The sequence below is a fragment of the Halichoerus grypus genome, chromosome 2 (genome assembly GCF_964656455.1).
Source record: "Halichoerus grypus chromosome 2, mHalGry1.hap1.1, whole genome shotgun sequence".
Classification (NCBI taxonomy): Eukaryota; Metazoa; Chordata; class Mammalia; order Carnivora; family Phocidae; genus Halichoerus; species Halichoerus grypus.
In genome coordinates, this window is record NC_135713.1 from 145,886,329 (window position 1) to 145,909,732 (window position 23,404).

At 51.8% G+C, this 23,404-nt stretch overlaps 1 protein-coding gene and 2 long non-coding RNA genes across 5 annotated transcripts in view; 2 read left to right on the forward strand and 1 right to left on the reverse strand.

Moving 5' to 3' along the window:
- Positions 1-3,697: 3,697 nt before the first annotated feature.
- On the reverse strand, positions 3,698-4,744 carry LOC144381162 (uncharacterized). Its single transcript, XR_013445902.1, has 2 exons — positions 4,223-4,744; positions 3,698-4,062 (listed from the first exon to the last, which is right to left on the reverse strand). It is a non-coding gene; the product is annotated as an uncharacterized LOC144381162 (long non-coding RNA).
- Positions 4,745-4,862: 118 nt separating this feature from the next.
- SH3BP5L (SH3 binding domain protein 5 like) lies at positions 4,863-18,590 on the forward strand. Of its 3 annotated transcripts, XR_013445901.1 has the most exons (8): positions 4,863-4,988; positions 5,428-6,037; positions 11,908-11,970; positions 12,136-12,264; positions 13,757-13,918; positions 14,663-14,836; positions 15,386-17,814; positions 18,094-18,590. XR_013445901.1 is itself a non-coding variant. In XM_036108062.2 (7 exons), exons 2-7 carry the CDS (start codon positions 5,855-5,857, stop codon positions 15,830-15,832), a joined length of 1,158 nt encoding a protein of 385 aa, XP_035963955.1. In that variant the 5' UTR covers positions 4,863-4,988; positions 5,428-5,854; the 3' UTR covers positions 15,833-18,590. The 3 variants fall into 3 exon arrangements, 2 of the variants coding, with proteins under 2 accessions (XP_035963955.1, XP_035963956.1); XM_036108062.2 differs by having other exon boundaries at positions 15,386-18,590; XM_036108063.2 differs by lacking the exon at positions 5,428-6,037 and having other exon boundaries at positions 4,907-4,988; positions 15,386-18,590.
- A 2,700-nt stretch (positions 18,591-21,290) lies between these two features.
- Positions 21,291-23,404, forward strand: part of LOC118545660 (uncharacterized) — a 61,680-nt gene continuing 59,566 nt past the window's right edge. The window contains exon 1 of the long non-coding RNA XR_004922189.2: positions 21,291-22,682. This is a non-coding gene — a long non-coding RNA (uncharacterized LOC118545660). The remainder of the gene's footprint in view (positions 22,683-23,404) is intronic.

Below are 23,404 nucleotides of genomic sequence, written 5' to 3' on the forward strand. Positions count from 1 at the left end.
AGATATAATTCAGGGATTTTAGTAATATAGGCTGTCCCTTTAATTAACATTTATTAGCAAATTTTACATTATGTATTTCTCAGAGCAAGTTTCCAACCAACCAAATTTTTTAAAAAAGCTTTATTGGAGTATAATAGACACAAAATCTCACATATTGAAATGTACAATTTGAACAGGTGCCTGGTAGCTCACCGTGATCCTACAGTGGTTAGTACTCTGTGCTGTGAAATGTACAATTTGAAAAGTCCTGACATGTATATACAAATCATATTCTCACTACAATCAAGATAGAGAACACATCCACTACCCACAAGTTTCTGTGTACCAGCTTGTACCCCCTCGTTTCTCTCCGCTAGGCAACCACTGATCTGCCTTCTGTCACTCTACATTAGTAAACTATTATGTTTCATTAGGAGATGGTGGTATGTATCACACATTTAACTCAAGGTGGAGAAAAAAATCAAAGAACATAGAACGGTAGGTAACCACAAAAAAAGTTTTTAAAGATGAAGGTAATTTAGAGTATTTCTGTGAAGAAATTAAAAAAATAAAAGTTACCAATGAAAACCTGATGGGGTGCCTGGGTGGCTGTCAGTTAAGCATCCTACTCTTGATTTCAGCTCAGGTCATGGTATCAGGATAGTGAGGCTGAGCCCTGCATCAGGCTCCACGCTGGGTGTGGAGTCTGCTTAAGATTCTCTCCCTCTCGGGGCGCCTGGGTGGCTCAGTCGTTAAGTGTCTGTCTTCGGCTCAGGTCATGATCCCAGGGTCCTGGGATCGAGCCCCACATCGGGCTCCCTGCTCCGCGGGAAGCCTGCTTCTCCCTCTCCCATTCCCCCTGCTTGTATTCCCTCTCTCGCTGTGTCTCTCTCTGTCAAATAAATAAATAAAATCTTTAAAAAAAAAAAAAAAAAAAGATTCTCTCCCTCTCCCTTTGCCCCTCCCCACCCCCACCCCCACCACCCCCACTCACAGTCTCTGTCTGTAAAAAAAAATAAAAACAAAAGCTTGAGAAAATCTTACTTCACTGATAAAGAGTTGACTTGTGATACTATCTAGAAACTGATGGTGTTACTGACATCTTTATGTGGCTTTCATAATTTTACATTTCATTCAGTAACTTAATCTACAAGGGTTGATTGGTTGTTTATCTGCATCAGGGACTGGAAGGGGGCACACTTGTGGCAGGGAGATCACATAGACCTGTGCTATCCAATACATTAGCCACTAGCCACATACGGCTACTTACTTAGTAATTTTTAAAGATTTTAAGTAATCTCTACACCCAACGTGGGGCTTGAACTCACAACCCTGAGATTAAGAGTTGCATGCTCCACTGACTGAGCTAAAATTTTAGTTCAGTTGCACTAGCCACATTTTAAAGTTTCCAGAGTCCTACACATGGCTAGTGAACACCGTACTAGACAGTGCAGATACAGAAATTTCTATCACTGTTGAAAGTTCTATTGGACAGAGTTAATCTTAAGAAGATTCTTGAGGTACATTATCTACAATGGAGGTGGGGAAGGTCTAAACTGAAGCAATGGCAATCAAATGGAGAGGAGGGATCTCTAATGATACTTAATGTACTGCAGAGTGAAGACAGGTGGATTCATTTAGGATGTCTTCTATGTTTCTCCCTAGGTAAATGGGTGGATGGTAGAACCATTCACCAACAAAATATAGAAGCAGGATTTGGGAAAGGGGATGAAATAATATTTGTACTCAGTGAGAGGCCAGTGGTCGTAGAAGCTTGCTGGATCTCAGAATGTGATCTGTGGGGAGTCTGGGTGGAGATAGTGTTCCAAGAAAGGAATAGTAGCCATGGGTAGGGGCCATGCAAGGGGTCTCAGAGAAAGCAGGCTACATGATGCATGAGACGGTCATAGACTAGCATCAGAGCCTGAAAAGTCCTGGCATGCAGGGTAAGGTTTTCAAACATGAGTGGGTCATGAAATCAGTGACACAGGTCTCCACCAGCATTAAAAAAAAGAAAAGAAAAAAAAAAAGAGTATAGAAAATATTAATATGCTTTGCATGTAATTTGAGTAAAGATCTTTTCCTGAAACTTTTGTTATATTTACACAAATATACGTATATTGGGTTACAAGGTAAAACACATTTTTGGGTTGTGGTCCAATTAGTTTGAATGTCACCGATTTATAAAATGAGTACCACAGACTATAAGCTACATGCAAACTGGAACAAGTGTCTCTTTCCTCATTACCTAAAATCCTGGCACATAGTAGACACTCAGTGAAGACATAATATGTGAAGGAATAAATCAACAGGCCAGAGAAGTAAGGGGAAACCCAGGACAAGGGTGACTCAGAAGCTAAAGAAGGATGAGAGAGAATAAATAACCCAGTGTCAGATGTCAGTGACTTGGTGATATTCAGAGCACGGATGACGACCCTATGTCTGCAATTTCTGTGGCCTGACAGAAGCAGAAGCTAGACTGCAGAAGTAAATGGGAGAGGAGTGGACACAAATGACAGTGGAGAGACCTTTGTTTTGTATTGAAGATGCGAAAGCTGAGTATGTGTGTGGAAGAGATATGGGAAAGGCATGCTCTAGAACTAATGATTCCATTCATTAGCCATATGTGGTTGCTATTTAAATTAGAATTATTTTTTTTTAAATTTCTATCATGAGTTAAAATGTCACCTTTTTTTTTTTTTTAAGTTTATTTATTTATTTGTCAGAGAGAGAGTGAGCACAAGCAGGGAGAGCAGCAGGCAGAGCAGCAGAGGGAGCAGACTTCCCGCCCAGCAGGGAGCCCGCTGCGGGGCTCGATCCCAGGACCCTGGATCATGGCCTGAGCCGAAGGCAGCCGCCCAACGAACCGAGCCACCCAGGCGCCCCTCCTAGAACTAAATGTTAAAATGCCGTTCCTTAATAGTACTAGCTCCACTTCAAGTGCTCACGGCCACGTGGCCAGCGGCTACCATATTGCTCAGAGCTGACACCGACACTTCTATCATTGCAGTAAGTCTGCTGGAGGGCTGTTCTAGAAAAAAGGTTTAATTCATCATGTCCGTGCTGGCCTCCGTAAAACAAGCCAGTGTACACTGCTCCCAAACTCCCCCTACTTGAAACATCACCCAAATCCAGCAAGCAAACCAAACCAAACCAAACCTGCCAGAGAAATTCCAACCAGTCAACGACACTACCTTCTCTCAGGGAGCGTTCACCCCAGGAAACGCAGGAGGACGTGTGAGGGAGGCTGGTGAGCTTCAGGATGTGATCTGAGAGCCTGCGCGGTACGTGTGTTCATGATGTTGTCCCACCCCAGGCAACAGAGTATGTGGCGGCCAGAGGCAGCTCCGCGCTGCTCACGACTGCACGCACGGGGAAGAGGGCCCGCAGGACGAGGCGTGAGGAGCGATGCCGCAGCCGCGCTGCACGGGAAGGCTGGGAGAAGGCAGGCGCTTAGAGGAGGGTGCGCAAAGGGGGGTCAGTACAGCGACTCCGGGTTTAAAACATCAAAGCTACTAGCAGAGGACAAATAAACGCACGGTTCCGGATTTCTGCACGTAACCTTCCTGGCTACCTTAGTGACAATAAGGAATGTGACAGAAGACGGATAGTCCCACGAGATCGTCTGCTCAGACGCCTGAACTCCGCTTCCCGAGGACTCACCGGAGAAGTGACTTCTACAACTTAACAAATAAAACTGCCAACTTCGTGGAAAAAATCTTTTCAATCATTTATTTATTTTTTAGAAGGTTTTATCTGTTTATTTGAGAGAGAGACACGACAGAGACAGCGAGAGAGAGCAGGAGTGGGAGAGGGAGCAGCAGAGCCCCGCCGAGCAGGGAGCCCGACGCGGGCTCGATCCCAGGACCCCGGGGCCACGACCCCAGCAAAGACAGACGCCTAACCGACTGAGCCCCCCAGACGCCCCTTGAATCACCTTTAAATGACTGTATTTGGCTCTACTTCTTACATTGTTTTGGATGCGGTTATTCACGCGGTGAGGGAAGGGCGGGAGGAGATGCGAAGGAAGGAAAGCGACTCCGTCCCTTTGCCTTCTCCTCAGGGCAGCTCCTGAGGCGGCTCCTGCAAAAATGAAACCCGAAGCCTCAGGCTTCCCCTAAGGCTCGCCCGGCAACACCAAGAAGTGCCCACGGGCCGCTCAGGTCCTTTCGCTGACGCACAAGGCAGTACAACAGGGTCGTCGCGGGCTGAGCACCGAGTTCAGGCGGCCCAGGCTTCTCACCGCTGCTCACGGGCAGACGACGCTGTGGGAGGGCCCGGCTCGCCGAGGGGCTGGCTCACCGCGACGGCCGGAGGCCCCGAGGAGACACATCACCTCTCAGAGCCGTCCGTTCAGCCACCGTCACTACGGGCATCGCTGACCTCCCGGAGTGAGCAGTCACCGCTGGGAGACGACCTCACGTCCTAACCGCGGAGCAGGCTTGTCTCAGGACTCGAACCGCCGCACCGCCTCCACGTCGGAAGCCAAGAGGTTCACTTCCGGCGCCGCTTCTGACCTCCCGGGCGCGGCCGGAAGTGGCTTTCCGGAAGCCTGCGCGCAGCGCGTAAAGCAAGATGTCAGCGCTCTCTCCGAAGCGATTGTCCAATCTTCGTTTTATTTCTACCACTTCCCTATCCACCAGGGAATCTCGACTTCCATCACCAATCCAGTGTTTCTCAGCATAACACGCTCATGTTTCAATTTCATTCAGCTGGGGTGGAAGATGGGCTGGAGGCAATGTACGGCGACGACCATGAGCGCCGTAGGGCACCATTTTGTACGGAAATCAAAGGCCGGGCGGGGACGAGGTAGTCGGGAACCCAGACGTGGCCCCGCGGACCAGAGAGCGTGTGGGGAGGGGCGAAAGGGCAGGAGGGCGGTGTTGGCGGATGATGTATTTCCGCTTCCTCTCGGCAGAGTCGCATTTGGTTGGACGGGCTTGTTGCGGGGAGGGAGGGGGAAGATTGTTTGCGGTGGAGGAGCTCAGTGTACGGGAAGGTAAACTGAGGTAAGGTTCTGCGTCGCGGGGGCCTGGAGGCTTTGCGCCCGGCTGTGTAGGAGGACTGGGGCAGGGTCTTGGGGATTGAGGGAGAGCGTGGGGTTGGAGAAGGGAGGCTCAGACTGTCCGCAGGTTTGGGGAGAGGTGGGGCGGGGCTGGGGGCTACTAGGTGAATTGCAGAGCTGGGGTCGGGGGTGGGGTGGAGTAGGGGCGCGCGGAGGGAAGGGGAGGGTGGAGAAGGGTCGGAGCGCAGAGGCAAGTCTGGAAGCGCCGGTGGGGAGGGGCTGGGACGCGGGAGGTGTAGGACCTCCAGTCCTTGAGGGCTGAGGGAAGTAGTTGCGGTGGGTCCGCTCGGAACGTGCGAGCCGGAAGGCCGAGGGTTTGGGGGCGTCTGGTGGCCCAGTATGTTCTCATGCTGCCGTGTACTTGGCCTTTGTTGCCCGTGCAGCTCCGCGGAGACTGTCGCCCCGCAGCCTCGGTTCGGGCCCAGCCTTCCTCTCCAGCTGCCACCACAGCCTGGAGGCGCCTGCCTCCGCCCTCCCGAATGGTGCTACTCCTCGCAGGCCTCGGCCCGGGATCCCAGCCCCCTTTGCCCCCCGCCTCGGAGCGGTTGCTCCGGGTCGCCCCTGGTGGACTCCCCGTGACGGGCAGGGAAGGACTTCTGCACAGACGAGGCCGTAGCTCCAGGAAGCCCGCCGACGACTTGAATCTTGGGCTCTAATCCAGTGTGAGGTTCTTCCTCTGTCCCCTTTCCACCCGCCGAGAAGAGAGGCCCTTCTTCCTGCTCCCAGAGCCCGGGAAGCCCCAAGCTGGGGCCCTGGTCCCAGCATGTCAGTCCTCTCTTGTGCATAGGGCTGTGCCCTCTCCCCGTTAGCATGGCTGAGTTCAGGCCGGTTCCGGGGGGGCGGGAGACCCCGCAGGGGGAGCTGCGCTCTGAGGTGGTGGAGGATGAAGTCCCTCGGAGTCCAGTCGCAGAGGAGCCCGGAGGAGGCGGGAGCAACAGCGGTGAGGCCAAATTGTCTCCGAGAGAAGAGGAAGAACTGGATCCTCGAATACAGGTGAGAAGACAGGGGAAGGGAGAGCCCTGGAGCCGATTCCAGTTTTCCTGAAGAGCCGCAGATAAATGAAGGGCCTGGGGCAGGAAAGGAAAGCACCTTGTCAGCAGGTCGGGCAGTACGGTGGGACAAGTGCTGAGAGCTGCGGTGACGCCGGCGCAGAGAGGGGCCGCCTGGGTGCCTGGGCTGGGCTCCTGGAGGCCGAGCTGACAGTGAAGCAACAGATTGGCGTCAGATGCGGGGCCTCGTTTAGTGCAGTGGGGAGTACAGCTGTGGTACTCCTTTCCGAGTAAGTGAAGGGGCTGTTGGCTCGGGGGTGCGTTGTGAGAGGGGTGATTTTGAGATTGGGAGGCAGGTTCAAATCCTCCCCGCCCCCCCATCAGGGCCTCCCGGGGATGTTCACATCTGTAAAGGGTGACATGTTTCCTGTCTTGTAATGGCTCAACAGATGGAGGCCTACAAGGAAATCCGATGTGTTTCGGGAGTTGTATCCACCATGCTCAGTCCTTAATAATACAGATTCCCAATTCTGAGGATGCTTCTTGTATCCAGTGAACGGAAAAGCTGGTTTATTACCTTGGAGTATTTACAGGCTAGTAGTTGTTAGGATGGGCAGATCTTTGAAGGAGACCTCAGGGCACTGGGTAAAGAGGACAGACACCGTTGCGGATGAGATGCATGGTCGGCCAAGGTGGATTGTAGTGTTTCCGGGCAATGACTGGGGAAACGACTTGGGCAGGTGAGGGCAGGAAGTTCTTGTGTGTTGGGGGCTGAGTCTGCTGTGAGGTCTGGCAGCATCTCTAAGATTTTGATGTGTAGGTGACTCACACCCCTGTAGGTGAGCAAGAGCATCTCAGGGCTTGCATGCCTGGGCTTCTCTGCCAACAGACCTTTATTAGATTGTTTCTGTGAGTCAAGAAGAAATCAGATCTGATCCTAGTATCCTCCTGCCCTCTTGGTGGGGGTTCCATGGACACTGGGGCAGGGAAACTGTGTCCATGCTTTCGTTGGAGCTGTGGTGAGCCATTCGTTTACTGGCGTGGGTCAATAATTTATTTCTGCCACGTCTCATGGGTGTTGCATTGAAAACAGTTCAGTTTCTCCTGCTAATTCTACAGATTTGTCGTCTACCGAGGAAGTAAGTTGTAGTGAAAACCACGTTGGCTGAGACTGAAGCAACCTCCAGCCTCATGATTTGTGATTTTCATGCAAGTTATGTAATCTCTGAGCCTCACCTTCATCTGTACAGTGAGGGATTGGTCCAGCTGATTTGCACAACTCGTCGCTCTGCTCTGACATAGTCCTGATTCTTTTCTGTCGCAACTCTTCTGCTTATCTCTTGGTGAAAGTTTGTAGGTAGTACTTTGGGAAAGAGACCCCTCTGTGTTCTGCGGGGAGGAAGGCTGTGTGATGCACTTCATACATCTCCTTCCAGCGTTCCTTGCTCTGCTCCAGGGGAAAATCTACTGTGGGTGGATTCTTCGCTCAGTCTCTCCTGCTCCTGTGTGTTTTTCCAGTGTGCCCACACAGGCAAAGGCCGCAGTGTGAAGAATCACTCTTATGTTGTGCTGTTCAATAGAGTAGCTGTTAGCCGCATGTGGCTATTTAAGTAAAATCAATTAAAATTAAATAAAAAATAAAAATGCAGTTCTCCAGCTGCTGTTCGCATTGCAGAAGTAGAACATTTCCATCATCAGAGTTCTATAGGATGAGCTCTGTGGGGGTCGGAGAGTACCACGCAGGCATAAGATTTGCCTTGGATCCAGGGACCTTGCAGTGTTACTGGAGTGAGAGGGACAGGCAGACCATAGTCTCTGTTGCTAACCTGGGAGGCACACGGTGGAATGGTATGGGTTATGTAGGGAGGGAAGGTCTTGTTGTAGAGGCCTCCACCTTTGATGGCATCCTCGTGGCTGGGCCAGTGCTCTGTCCTTAGCAGGGCCTGTGCATCTTCTTGCCATGTGGGAGAGGTAGCCCGGTGTGAGGGGCACCTCTCACAGAGAAAGCTGGTAGCATTCAACCCTTCTGCGTTCGGAAGAGGTTGGGGCATGTGTCCTCTGAGCTCCCTCCTGGTGTTGACAGTGCACAAGACCATGTTATTCTGGTAACTGTGTTTCAGTGCTTTAAATGGATTCTCAGTGTATTTTGTGGGTCTCCACCAACAGATCTGTCATAATCCACCAGCAGGTTTTAAAAACACCCATTCCTGAGCCATACCCAGACATGTGAATTCTGGTCTTGGTGGGGTGCGAAGTGGATCTAACATGCAGCCGACACGTCTCTACTGAGCCAAGGATATCCCAAAGGCTAGGGACTCCATTCACATATTTTCTGAAACTCCCAGAAATGGTTGCTCTTAAGGCAAGGCTCTTACTCATGTGGGAAATAGGGTTTCTCGGCAGGCAGTTCGTGTCCCTGTTGTCTGGTGGGATGCCTCTGGAAGTTGGAGGGAAGCCAGCTGGAGGCCAGCTCTGGGCCTCCCTGGAGTGTGCTATCCCCCCAGGGAAGGCCACTGGCTTAGTCTCCATGTCTTGACCTCAGTATAGTTCTCTGAGGCCTTCAGGCTGGTCCTCAGCTTTCCGAGAGGGTCCCAGTGGAGGGAAAAAATGAAGGAGGGTGGTGCTAGGATGGGTCTGCATCTCTTCCCCTGTGACTTTCTCAGTTCCTCTTGTGATGGGCGCATTCATCCTCAGGTGAGTGGATATAGTCACTTACCTCCGCCGTAGACTCTTCAGAGTGACTTGGCAATCTCTTCATCCTTATCCAAAGTATCAGGTTCTCTCTCACAGGACAGTCATAGTTCCCTTATTTCTCAGTCCTTGGGCCATGGATCACCCTGCATCACCATGGGCTTGTGTCTTTTAATGGCCTGCACAAGGTGGGCAGGAGCATCTGTCGGCTGAGCACCCATGCCTTTGACTCAGTGGCCTGGCATCTTTGGAATGCGCCCGGTGTGCCCCGGGAAGGTCACCCTCCCTGCTGGTTGCAGGCTCCCTGATGGACGATGCGTGCTGACTCAGACTTCATCGTGTTCACATTCTGTTTCAGCCGAGTGCCTGGAGTCCCTGGTGGAGCAGGCCAAATGGAATGTGTTGCCAACTTCCCAAAACAGAGCCCTGAGTGCTCATTGGCTTCCCGCTCAGCCTTGCCCTGGGTCTGCCCCAGCCTGGTTGTCCACCCTGCCCTCTAGCCTGTTCTGTTCCCCAGTCTCCTGGTCCTGTTAGTAAGAGCTTTGCGACTGGGTGGTGGACCTCATCATCAAGAGATTTTAGTTGCTGGAAGTGCTGTGTGGGCGCAAGTTCCCTGACAGAAAGATGAGCCTGCTCCTGCCCTTTGCCGATAGCCGGAGCCCTTCACATCCTTTTTCCAGTGGGGATGATTTATGTAGAGCCATTCATTCCTGTGATGACCTTGTTAGGATCCGGGAGCACTTTGGGCTGTGGAACTGAGTGGGATCCAGTCTTGGACCTTGGTTTGCCCATGGGAAAGTTGCAGGATGGCCTTTACTGACCTCCTCTCCTTCTCTAGAATCAGTTTATTGCCTCCTGAGGCATGCATGTCTTTTTCCTACCAGGACTGTGGTTTTTCTAGGTGATTGTACTCCTGTCTTCTTGAGACATCCATCCAAGGATGTCCTTAGTCCTAGGATGATGGTCACAATAGCAGGAAAGCCAGATTCCTCGTCAGGTCCCAGATCCAGTTTCAGTTCTGCCCCTAATTCCCCGCTTCATTGTTTCTTACCTAGCGAATTTGAATGAGCTGAGAAAGAATATTCTTGCAGGAGCTGCTGAAAGCACCGTTACCTCTTCTGCCAGATAGTCTGAAACCCGCTGCAGGCCTAATCAAGCCAGAGGAGACTAGGCTTACAGTGGGAGAGGTTACCTCTCATCCTGACAGGAACTGCCTTTTTTGAGGGCCCTTGGGGAGATTCCATCAACTGGAGGTGATGTCTTGGGTAGGAAGGCTCTGCGAAACCTGGAGCTCCGTGTGTCTGGTGGTGCTGGCTCTGCCCCTGGGCCTCTTCTGGGGTCCTTTGAGCCATGTCATCTGCTTATGGTTCCACAGCGTTTTGTTGTGATCTTACGGTCACTGGGTTGTGTGACTAATGTGCACCAACTTCTAGACCCCCAGTGTCCAGTGTGGGAGCCACATGCCGTTGGTCAGGTTGAGATGTGCCCTAAGGGTCAAATGCACAAGGATTTCAAAGGCATATGTTAAAAGGAATGTAAAAATGTTTTATAATTTATGTTGTTAACATGTTATAATATTTTGGATATTTGGGTTAAATGGAATGTATTGTTAACAATTTAACCTGTTTGCTTTTGCATTTTTTTAAATGGTTGCCAGAAAACTAAAAATTCAATGTGGGGCTCCCATATTTTTGTTGGGCTGTTCTGCTCTGTAAAATTTAGAGCCAAATTTATGGCCTTCTTTGAGACAGGGTCTGCATTGTTGTAGGCGCGCATATTTCCATATCCTTCTTCCTGGTTCTGTTATATGTTTCTTCCTTTCACTGTAATTTGGGCATAGAGCTTGGTTTCCTGGATTCTTATTTGCTGACTCAAACCTTTTGGGGCTTGAGGAAAGGCATAGAAATAAAAAGACTAAAAGAGGGTCATGTCCTGGATTGTTGGAAGGGCCAGATGAGGTGTGTGGGAGCACTGATGACAGCATCGCTCACTGCCAGGTGCAGGTCAGGTCTGGGTCATGGGCAGCAAGCAGACAGAGGCTGGGTTCCACTGCCCTGCCCAGGGGTTGCAAGGCCCCTGGAAGAGAATCCCATAGCTGAGTGTCCGGTATTTCACCGGGGATTGCTCCTCCTCAGGAGTGTCCTTGGCAGGGTGGACTCAGGACTTCTCCCTGAAGTTCTCCCTCGCTGCCACAGAATCTGTTGTGTGAGGACCTGGGGTCTTGTCAGCCCACTGCCGAAGCAGGCCCAGAAGCCTCTTGAGCCATGTGGTCTTCCCTAGTCTTGACCTTAATTGTCTATCAGACCCTCATGAGTCTATGTCCTGCATTTGTCTGGTATCTGCCCTGTCCTCTCCCTCCTGGAATACTGCAGCCTCCACTTTTGTCTCCCGGCCCTTGTAAACTTCCCTCATATTGCTCAGATCTGCCTTCCTAAACCACAGACCAGGTGGTGCCACGCTCTGGGAGGCTTCCCCTGCCATTGGGAAAAGTTGCGGTATCCTTTCTCTGTGCCCCAGCCTTTCTGGCTTCCTACCTGACAAGCTGCGCACCTGCTCTCCTTCTGATTCTTGGCCCCTCTCCGTCCCTGGTGCTTTTCTATGTATCCATCAAGGCCCCGCCTAGGAGCAAGTACTCTGAGCGTCCTGCCCAGGCAGGTGACCCTGCTGCCCACACCATGCCTGCCTCTTACAGCTGCTTACACTGACGAGGGCCTGCTGCTTACTTACAGGGCTGTGAGCTGCCACCTCTTTGTGTTCTAAATTCTGGGGTCTCATGATGCTGAGCTGTGATGAGTATGTAGTAAACGTGTGATGAGTGAGTAGCTAGGGGTAGTGTTCTCTGCCGGGAACAGAGACTGTTAGCTCCGAGGAGACTCCCCCTGGCTGGAATACAAAGAGAAGGTGGCACGGTCTGATGAAGAGAGGGCAGGCTTGCTGCCACTTTGCTGACGGCATATGTGTCTTCCATTTTCTGAATGTCGATTTCCTCATTGTTACAGTGGGGGTTTAATGACCTGTTGCAGAGGTGGAGTTGTGCGGATTGCAGGAGCCATCCCACAGAGCCTCCTGCCTCTCTTCCCTTCTCTAGTCGTCGGACTTTCCCTCCTTGCATTGCACTCCCACTCCACATGGTTCACATGAGGCTACTTTCCACTGCTGTAATTTTTTGCCCATCTCTGGCAGGAAGAGCTAGAGCACCTGAACCAGGCCAGCGAGGAGATCAACCAGGTGGAGCTGCAGCTGGATGTGAGTGTTCCTCCTTTTCCTCACACCCTTGGGCTGGTCTCGGAGGTGTCTCCTTCTCTCCCTGTTCAATATGGTGGCAGGGGAGGGGGCGTGTATGAAAAACAAGAGGGGCTGGGACCCACCCATATGCCTTCCCTCTGCCCTATGTCCCTGTCCCTTTTCCAGGAGGCCAGGACCACCTATCGGAGGATCCTGCAGGAGTCAGCAAGGAAGCTCAACACGCAGGGTTCGCACTTGGGGAGCTGCATCGAGAAGGCCCGGCCTTACTATGAGGCTCGGCGTCTTGCTAAGGAGGTATGGCCAGCTGACGTGCATTGCAGAATGGCCACATGCAGGCCTGGCCCTGGACTCTTCTGTCTCTGTGTGGAGTGGAAGACAGGACACTTTCTCATTTCCTTTTTCTTTTATGTCTCTTCCCTTTGGTTCATGTCTCTTTTCTTTGCTCATCCCTTCATTCCTTTACCCTTTTCCTCCCCTCTCTTTTTTTTTTAAAGCACAAATACTGTGGGTTCATTATTGGGAGACTGTAATGTAACTGTAGCTATAAAACAAGAAGAAAACCAAAATCACCGCAAATCCTACCATGTGCGTGTTTCATGTTTTTTGTACCTAGGGTTTGTTTTCGTCAAGTATGGTTAGGTGGCAGACACAGAGACAGCTGCCTTGAAAGAAGAGTTTATTACTTAACATTTCCAAGAAGAAAGGGCATGCCAAACCACGTAGGGGTCAGAAGGCACGTGAGGAGAGCTTGGCTCAGAGCCTTTATTGTGCTTATAATGGGAAGGAATGGGTAAGGCAGGGTAGGCAACATTGAGCAAATTCAGAATTAGAGAGCTTGAATAAATGCGGGCTCTGGGCCATAGCGGTGGTCTCTGTTTTGGTACCTGGTCCAGGGGTAACATAGGGCAGGGGAAACATTGGCATGGGGTGAGAGTTAGATAAAGGGGGTGGTGGGATTCGGATTGGTTGGTGTGCATTCGAGAAGTGTGCTCATAGAGGAGTTTACTGTGTTTGGGACTTAGCTAGCCCTAGGAGAGCCGCAAGGCCCCCGAGATGTCAAAGCACCATAAAATATAGAAAATAAAAAACATAGTTAATACAGCACGGATAACCCCTCAATTTTTTTGGTATATATTTTGCCAAAATGAGATGACCTGGTATGTGTTATTTTTATTCCTTTATTTTATTTATATTATGACATGGTTCCATGTCAATGAATATACATCCATGCTGTCATTTTTAAGACCTGCCTAATATTTCCTTACATTATTATTATTATTCATTTAATCAGTCCCCTCTAACTGAAAACTTGGGTTGGTTTCCATTGTTTTGTTTGGTAAGCATGGCTGTGACGAGCATCTCTGAGCACCTGTCTTCCTTCAGCTTACCTGCTGGACTGGAGTTGATGAAATCAGGGGCGTGCTTTCTGTGAGACGTGGTCCCTGTCGCTCACCACCTTGCAGCTAAAGTGGTGGGGATTTTTCTTTGTTCTCCCTAGGGTGAAAAAGGCCAGTGGCCTTTGTAAGTGCTGATTTCACACACTCACCCTCTAGTGTATCGTTGTCCAGTCTTTGTTTCTACATTTATTTCTTTTAAGTCCTATCCTTACAAAATATTCTTTATAGAATGTTATTTTTTTGGCACTTATGCTCAGTGCCATTTGGGCAGTGAAGCTGACGTTGCACTGGGCCTTCCTCCTCCTCTTGTTCTCGTCCTCCTAAGATGGGTCTCCCCGGGCGGGCAGGGGTCCGTGGGGCCCCCCGCCCTGACGGCCCGCTCTTCCCAGGCCCAGCAGGAGACCCAGAAGGCAGCGCTGCGGTACGAGCGGGCGGTGAGCATGCACAACGCTGCCCGGGAGATGGTGTTTGTGGCTGAGCAGGGAGTCATGGCCGACAAGAACCGGCTGGACCCCACGTGGCAAGAGATGCTCAACCACGCCACCTGCAAGGTGAGCAAGGAGGTGCCAGCAGGTCTTCTCGGGGTCGGCTGCTTCCTTTGCTCTCCTTTCATCCCATCAGCCTCCTGCCTCATCTCTCTTCTCCACTCCAGCCTTTCCTCAGCTTCGATTCTGTTTCAGGCGAAACCTCTTCCTTGCTCTCTGCCCTGTTTGGGCTTTGCTAGTGCACCTGGTGAAGTGTAGTTTGTGTATCATTCCTCAGCTACTCAAAGGAGAGTGGGGAGTGGGAGGATCCCTGCTCTCAGCTGCAGTCTGCCACCTTCACCTTGTATAGACGTTAGTCCATTGGGGTCGTTACAACAAAATAATGTAGACTGGGTGGCTTAACAGCAGTTTATTTCTCACAGTTGTGCAGGCTAGGAAGTCCAAGCTCAGGTGCAGGCCGGTTTGGTATCTGGCGGCGAGGGCCTGCTTCCTGCTTCCTAGACAGCTGGCGGTCTTCTCACTGTGTCCTCATGAGGTAGAAGGGGGTGCGTGGGAGCTCTGCAGGACCTCTTACGAGGGCGCTAATCCCATTGAGACTGCTCCCCCCCCCACGTAACCTGATCACCTCTCAGAGGGCCCACATCCAGTGCCATCACCTTAGGAGTTAGGATTTCAAATAGGAATTTTGGGGGGATACAAACATTTAGTCTCTAGCAGCAAATGCCAGCTCCTGAAGGATGGTCATGTCTTGAGGGGCAGAAGCGCGGGTCCTCAGTCAGTGATGTATGTCCTCTGCCCCGTCTGGGCCAGGTGAACGAAGCGGAGGAGGAGCGGCTTCGTGGTGAGCGAGAGCATCAGCGGGTGACTCGGCTGTGCCAGCAGGCTGAAGCTCGGGTCCAAGCCCTGCAGAAGACGCTCCGGCGGGCCATTGGAAAGAGCCGCCCCTACTTTGAGCTCAAGGCCCAGTTCAGCCAGATTCTGGAGGTAGGGGAGTAGTGGGAGAGGGGATGGTATGTGAACCAGGCAGGAGGGGGGCAGGGACGGAGAGTGAGGGCAGTTCAAGGGATGCCTCTCTGGGCCATCTGCCAGACCAGTGTGGTGGGACAGGTGCTTGGAATGACCCACAGGAGTGGGAGTTGGGCTTGGAGAATAGGTACTGGCGGAGAATGGAGTTGAAAGGAGGTAAATGAGAAGAAGTGGGAATTGGGAAACCAGGGAGAATGGGGACAAGGAACTGGCCAGCCAGGGGAAGGGAACAGTGGGGAGAGGAGGAGTGAGTGGGAATGAAGACCTGGGGGGAAGGTCTTAGAGGTCAGGCTGAGGTGAGGAGCAGGGCAGGATGGCTGGGGAAGAGGAATCAAAGAGGAGGAGTGAAGGGGGGGCTGGGCTGGGCGGGGTGGAGCCCTGCGGGTTTGGGTTGGCTGGTCTGCGAAAGGAGGCACTGTGCAGAGTGCTGGTGGGGCTGAAGGGACTCGGCTGCAGGAGCCATGGAGCTGCCCGTTGGATCGCCTCACTCTGTTCCTGTCTCTGCAGGAGCACAAGGCCAAGGTGACGGAGCTGGAGCAGCAGGTGGCCCAGGCCAAGACTCGCTATTCAGTTGCCCTGCGCAACCTGGAGCAGATCAGCGAGCAGATTCATGCCCGGCGCCGGGGCCAGCCCCCTCATGGCCCAGGCCAGCGGCGGTCCTCCCCCGTGGGGGCCGAGGCTGGGCCTGATGGGGGGGAGGACGGGGACAGTGGGATCATTGAGGGGGCTGAAGGCGGGGGCCTGGAGGAGGGCAGTAGCCTGGGGCCTGGGCCTGCCCCGGACACAGACACGCTTAGCCTGCTGAGCCTGCGCACGGTGGCCTCGGACCTGCAGAAGTGTGACTCGGTGGAGCACCTGCGAGGCCTCTCAGACCACACCAGTCTGGACGGCCAGGAGCTGGGCTCCCGGGGCGGGGGCCGGGGGGGCCGCCACCAGCGAAGCATCAGCCTGTAGTCCATGCTCAGGGTGGCCCGTTCTCTTCAGCACCGCTGGCCCGTGTAGGGCCAGACAGGCTCCAAGCTACCTCTCCTCAGGTCCTCGCTTCCCTTGGAGAGGTCAGGTTGGCCCTGTCTCTGGTGGATTTCTCCCTGTCCCTGCCCTCCCAGCTCCCTCCTTGCAGGTGGTAGCTCTCTTTGCCTTACCCCTTCAGAAGGCTTCTCTCTGGCTCTCACATTTGCCCTCTCCCTGCTAGCTCCTCATGGTCTGATGCCGTTTGCTGCCCCCTTTCTGCTTTCCTTCCATCTGTCTGGCTTTCCCCTCAGGGAACTTGGTCTGGAAGGCACAGGGAAGCCCGTCAGAGATGCTGGGTCCTGGCATCTTGGCCCCTAACTCGAGGAAATAGGTGTCCCTTCCACCTCCCCGTGTCCCGAGGGGGTCTAGGGATGCTGCAGAGCTCTTCTGGCAGCCCCGTGCCCTAGGCCTCTGTCCCAGCCTGCCCATCTGGAACCTGTAAAATGCACTGTAGGACTGTGTGCCTCTGGAAAACACTACCGATCCCTACAGCGCTCCCTCCTCATGACCGAAGCCACTTTGCTGTGTCCGGCAAAGCAGGACTGGAAGGGTACCAGTGTCAGAGAAGGTGAAACGCAACCGCACTGTCCACAACGGACCCCACGCACTCCAAATAGGCTCCCATGTGCATGGTGTTTCCCCCAGCCGGGCTGGGCCGTTAACATTGCTAAGGTGCTCGTGGGTCTCTAACAGGGTCCATGTTGGGAGTTGGACATGTAATGAGGTCCTGATGGTTGAGGCCCTCGCCATTCCTGCTGCAGAGTTGGGTTTACTTTTTCTGGGTAGAGGATGTTGGGCTGAATCTCAGCACCCTCCTGTGGGGTGGAGTTAGGGAATTTGGTGCTCAGCTGCTCTCCCTCTCTCTTTCCCAAACCAAACGATACCTACTCCAGGATCCCTAGGGGGAAGTGCTCAAGTTTGGGTGCAGAGCCTTCTCTGATGCAGGGAGGGGCTGCCCTGGGTGAGGGGGCCCACCCTCCACGGGGAGCGGTTCTGGGTGTTTGGTGGTGCTCCGGGCTATATGGGGGGAAGGGTGGGGAAGCCACGCTAGATCTGGGTGCCTTGGGAGAACTGGTCCTTCCTGCTTTCCCACCCTGAGAGGTCTGAGAGCTGGACTCTGGGCAGGATAGCTTGTGCCTAGGCCATTGTGCTGCTGCCGTCAACTGGGAGGAGTGGGCTTCCACATGGAGGGTGTCTCCCTGTGTAAGGTGGTCACTATGAGAACCACTGGGTTTGAGGTGGCCAGGGTGGAGGGAAGAAAGGGAGGGAGGACGTGGGCCTGTGTGTGTGCGTGTGCTGGGGGAGTGCGTGTGTGAGAGTGAGTGTGAGAGAGAGAAGGGTATGCCCCTGATTTTATTTAAATAAAATAGTTTATGTAACAGTAATGTTTGCTGTGCCTGTCAGGGGAGGGAGGAAGAGAAGGGCAGAGTGTGTGTGGGGGGGCTCTTTTGCTGGGGGAGTCAGGGCAGGGGAGATGTCCCCTCCTCCCACCTGCCAGGCAAGGAGGGGTCTGCAGGGTGAGGAGGACGTTGTCAGCCACTGGTGGTCTAGGAAAGATGGGGGTGCCAATCCTGGGTGTGTCGACTTAGGCGTGAAGGAAGGGGAGGGAGGGGAGTAGGGCTGTAAGAGACTTAAACTTCAGATAGAACTTTTGCCTCCTGCAATGTTGGGACATACTTACACTAAGTTTTTTTTGTTGTCTATCTAAAATTTAATATAGATGAAAGGTGACACTCAAATCACGACTTAACCTGTTGTGGGGTGCAAAGGATTTGAGTATGTTTGGACCCACAGCCTGTGAAATATCTAGTGGAATCGGGTCGGGGAGGGATGAGAACTTCAGGAGCCGTGGACGTGTAGAGTGAAAGCTCTGGATTGAGCACCGTCAGCCTCAGCCCCACAGGGGCGCCTCCATTTCGAGCCAGGTGAGGAGGGGGTCAGCCAAGGGCTGGAGAAGGCACTGCAGAGAGGAGGGCAGGAGCCCACTGGAAACTTGATGGGCATGGGTATCCTGCAGGCCCTTGGGCAGAGCGGAGGCCCGAAGGCGGGATGGAAGGGCAGAGCAGTGACCCCGGTGATGTCAGACGGCCGCTGGGCCCTCAGGAGCCGCTGTGTTCTGGACACACAGGGCAGGTGCCGTCCGGCTGGGACACTGCCTTTCCCAGCCTGGCCTTTTTTTTTTAACCAGTTTATTTTTCTCACAGTTCCAGAGGATAAGTCCAAGGTCAAGTGTCAGTAGGACTCGTGCCTTCTGAGGTTTGTAAGGGAAGGATCGGTTCCGGGTCTCTCTCCTTGCAGATGCGTCTTCTCCCGGGGCCTTCGTCTGTATCTTCCCTGTGTACGTGTCTGTTCACATTTCTCTCTTACAAGGATACCAGTCCTATAGGGTCAGGGTTCACCCAAATGACCTCATTTTACCTTAGTCACCTCTGCAAGGACCCTATCTCCAACTGCAGTCGTGTTCTGACTACGTTACAACTTCAGCATATGAATTCCGAGGCAGACACAGTTCAGTTCATAACAGCAAAAAAGACAGTCATCCCTCTAAACAATGTAAATGGCATCTGATCCTGTTCTTCCCATTGCAACATCACTGGACTTAATCTACCATTTTGCTTATCGGAATGCCTTTCAACTGACCTCTCTTCCCAATTGAGAAATAAAGTGTGGTAAGGCAGATGGGTGCCAAAATATTCCCTTTATTACTGGAAAAGTTGTTAATGAGAATGCATGGTCTGTGTCCTTGGACAAGTAGGCTTTCTGAGATGACACCCCAGGGTCATCCTTCCCTGCCCAGTCCTGCAAGTCTCTTGGTGTGAAGGAGCCCCAGAAAAGAAGGGCTGGCTGTGCCCACCCAGTTCTCACCAAATCACCTACCAGATAAGAGTGGAGAGCTAGCAGGACAGTTGAGCTAATGGTGCTGCTTCCATGTGGAAGAAAACAGCCACAGCAAATATGCCCCCCCATCCTAACAATAGTGTCTTGTACTTATCCAGTGTGTCTCGTGCCAGGCATGTGAATTTACCCGTTCCCACGACAGCCTTATGAGGTAGGTAGCACCATGACTGTTTTCACAGATGAGAATACAGGCTTTGTGGGGATGCCTAGTTTGCCCCCAGCCTTGTAGAAGTTAATGGAGACATTTGGACTTGAGTCCACAGGGACCAGAGGTGAGAAAGTGGCGTGGGCATAGTCACCTCTTAGGAAGTTTTACTGGGGAGGGGAGCTGAGAAATATCAGGAGGCTCAAGGAATTTTGTTTTAAAATGAACAAGAGATGGTCAAATTGGGGGGGTGTCTCATTTTCCCCATTCCTGTATGATGTCGTAACACTGAGAGGTAAGTTCTTCTGAACTATGTCCTCCCCAAGTGAGCAGTTGGGCCTCAGTCTCCCCAGCACTTAATACATGCCTGACCCTTAAATATTCAGTAAACATGCTTTTGCACCTCCCTCCTCCCCCCAGTCCAAATTTTTGCCAGGTTACTTTGTTAGACCCTGGTTAGGAGGTCAGCATCTGCATCCACAGCCCTGTGATCACATCTCCACGTCTCCAGGGGGCTGTTCTCAAATTTCTCTAAGCTCCAGTTTTATCACCTCTAAAATGAGAAAATCTAGGTGTGCCCACCACTACGCCAGGTCAAGGGGTGTTAGCCACAGTGAGCCATATTAGTGGCTTCCAGGTGCGGTGAGCTTCAATTAGGAGGCCTCCTTCTGTCTAGTGCTAGGGAAGGAGGCCTTTTTATAAAGGTCCCAGTGAGGTTTGGGGGAGTCACCCTTTGCCTCCGTGTGCGGAGCGAAGACGGGCTTCTCGGGTTGTCACGGTCCTGCCTTGTCGGCAGAGGGCAGCAGGCACCAGAACGCTGATGGAGAGCAGTCTGAGTCGGCTGGGTCCTGGTCCTGATTTTCCTGCAAGCCTGTGAGGTTTGCCTCCTTCACACTTGGCAGGTGGTCCTGGGAGCCTGGGGTGGAGGGGGGGTAGGAAATGGGGTGTATGCATCAGAGTCCAACCCCGCCTGTCCCCACCTGGGCTTCTTGCATCGCTGATGTGCTTCGGATGGTCTGTCTTGTGTGAAAACTGCTTCAGGTGTGTGGGGGCACCAGGTCATATGAGGCCAGATGTTCTGTGCTGCTGCTTTTTTTTTTTTTTAAAGATTTTATTTATTTATTTGACAGAGAAGAGTTATTGAGAGCAGGAACACAAGCGGGGGAGAGGGAGAGGGAGAAGCAGGCTTCCTGCCGAGCAGGGAGCCCGATGCGGGGCTCCATCCCAGGACCCTGGGATCATGACCTGAGCCAAAGGCAGATGCTTAATGGCTGAGCCACCCAGGCGCCCCATGTTCTGTGCTTCTTGATGCCCTGTTCTCCTCAGAACTCACCTCCTTCCTTGTCCTCCTTAGTGCCCTGTCCCTCTACCCTTCCTCAGCCTCCTTGCACATTCCCCTCTTGGGAAGTCCCTTTGGCTTCCCTCTACCACCACTCCTGAGCCTTGGGCTTCCACTCTGTCCACCATCCCTGCGCCCTAGGCTGCGACACTGCACCGTACCCTGAATTAAGGGAACCAGGGGACCATTTCGCTGGCTGGCAGAAGGAGGTGTAGTTTGTTAAATATTTAGCAGGATCTTAGAGTTGCAAACACTGTGGTAGGACTTGTTATGAATACCAGAAAGTATAATAATCGTGGGTTGGACATCGAGTTAAGGAACACAGGTGGATAAAGGTAACAGGTGATACAGGGCAGTAAACAGATAGATGTTTATTTTTTAAAAAAGATTTATTTATTTGAGAGAGAGCAGGGGGTAGGGGCAGAGGGAGAGAGAGAATCTAGGCAGAGTCCCCACTGAGCATGGAGCCTGACTTGGGGCTCTAATCTCACGACCCTGAGATCATGACCTGAGCTGAAACCAAGAGTCGGACACTCAACTGACTGAGCCACCCTGGTGCCCCAGACAAATCGATGTTTAAGAGGGCTGCAGTCAAGGAGAGGTCTGGGAGGTTAGGAAACAGAAGCGAGGGCTTTGAGCAGGGAACTGCTCTCTGAAGCTCTGGACCAGTCCCTGTCCTCAGGCTGGAGAGTAGTGGTAAGAATCTTCCTCTTACACTCCCTTCTACCAGTCCTCTTGCCCCCATGCCTTACTCTTCTGAAATTGTCCCAAGCTTCTCTGGTCAGGGCCTGTGGCCCACCTATCTTGGTATTCTCAGGGTGAGGCACAGGGCACTTTTCACCAGATATCTGTCCATTGACTTGCTTATACTTGTGCTACTCTTGGCACAACTTTTCTCCCTGCTTAACCTGCTAGACTTCTGCCTGTGGTTTGAGGCCTAGCTCATGTGGCCTTTGGGCCAAATCCCCAAGGTTCCAGTGACTTCTTGTAGGACTGGCTCAGTGTCACTCCTGTGTCATCCCTGACTCCACCTCACTCAACACTTAACCTGGTACAATAGATGTTCTACAAAACAGAGTGACCATACATCATGTATGGTCTAAACTGGGACACTTGAGTGTGAAAGGGGGCAGATGCAACCCAGGACTGACCATGCTGTCCCGAGAGAGCCGTCATTGGCCTGCCTCTGCCACGCAGGGCTGCGTGCATATGGATGAGGCACTTAGCTCCTCTGGGCTTTGGTGTTCTGGTCTTCAAGAAGGGGGGCCAGACTGGGTAGGTAACATCTTAGTGTATCAAAAGCACTAAAATGATATGGCTGGTGGAGGAGGTTGGGGCCTGTGAGAGGTATTTTGGTGAAGGCTGTGAGATGGTGGATGTGTTTGTAGAAAGTTATGGGGTCAGAGCATGAGAACTCCAAATCCAGGGTTGGTTAGGGCCCAGACTGGAGGCAGTAAAGAGCTGCTAGACATTTCTGCTTTGGACGTGAGGTGATGTCGAAGAACTTGGGCAGTGATGTTTCCTTCCTCAGAGCAGGCAGGTGGTTATCGCCCACAGTGGAGATCCACCAGCTGACTTATTCATCAACACCGTTGGGAGGAGGGGTATAAAAATAAGTTTCTTCCGCATTTGAGACAAGAACATTTTGATCTAGAATGGAATGGAAATTAGTACTGTGAAGTTTGTCAAGAGCAGACAGTTCATCCTTTCCCAGCCGCTGCGGTGTCCTTCTTGGGCACCTTGTCCTTTTTCCTCTCTCCTTGTGATTTCTGCAATAACATGCTAAATAGGCAGGGTCTTCTCCACACCCAACAGGGCCTGTCCTCCTGCGGTGAGGCAGGAACTCTTACAGGGGTTGGGAGACGAGAGAGGAGTGGAGGAAATAGTGGAAGTTGAGGGTTTCCTGGTATGAGGCTCCTTGAGCTGCAGGACTCTCAGAAGCTGCTGCTGGTTAGGGAAGAATGAGCATCTCTCATTTAAAGTAACCCCTTCCTTCTAACCTCAGTGGTACTGTTGTGGTTTCAGCCTCCCACTCTCCTCGGAGAGGGAGGCCAGAAGCGCACCTGCCTGTGCACCACAGGGTGGAAGTATGAAGTTTCTGTTCTCCCATTTGGGCTTTCTCCAGCTGATCTTTACCCAACCACTTGGCCTTCCTCCAGCTAATCTTTACCCAACCACCAATTCCACTTTGGACATGATTTTCTAAGCCCCTCGATCACAAACTCTTCCTTCTTTTTCAAACAGTTGCATTTAATGGACGAGACTGTATAAAGCTACCCAGTTGGAAGGGGGGCCTGCCAATAACAAGAGAGGACATGAGGCCTTAGTATGGTTTCCTTTAGAGAGGGGAAGCTATGTCTTCATGGCACCAACAAAAACGAATGCAAAGTTAAAAAAAAAAATGCAACCAGGTATGTTCATGTGCCACTTCGGATATGCTCTTTATTTATTTATTTTTTTTTCTGAATTAGTTTTTCTTATATTTTTTATATTTTTTAAAAGACACATCCAGGGAGAAAGTGACAAGACAAGAAGGCAGAATCTCAAAGATAGGCAAATTGATCTGGAAGCATAAAAAGGTGGGGGAGGGATGAGAGAAAACACTCTGTAACTAGAGGAGCCACAAGAATTGGAGAAAGTGAAAGAAGTTGAGAAGAGAGGAAGAGAGACATGAAGATATATGTAGTCATCTGGAGGGAAGGACCTCAGATAGGAAGAGGAAAATCCAGGTCGCTGAGCTAGTAGCAGAAATGGTGTTCAGAGGCACCTGGGCATTGATAGAGTCCAGGTCAAATTTTATAGCTCTCCCTTATCTTGACCTATCTCAAGGTTGCTAGGTGTGGGCCTCACATGTGTTAGAATAGCTAAAATTAACAACACAGGAGATAACAGATTTTGGTGAGGATGCAGAGAAAGGGGAATCATCTTACACTGTTTGTGGGAATGCAAACTGGAGCAGCCACTCAGGGAAACAATATGGGGGTTCCTCAAAAGGTGAAAAATGTAACTACCCTACAATTCAGGATTTACACTACTAGGTATTTATCCGAAGGATACAAGCATACTGATTTGAAGGGGCACATGCACCCCAATGTTTATAGCAGCAATGTCCACAATAGCCAAACTATGGAAA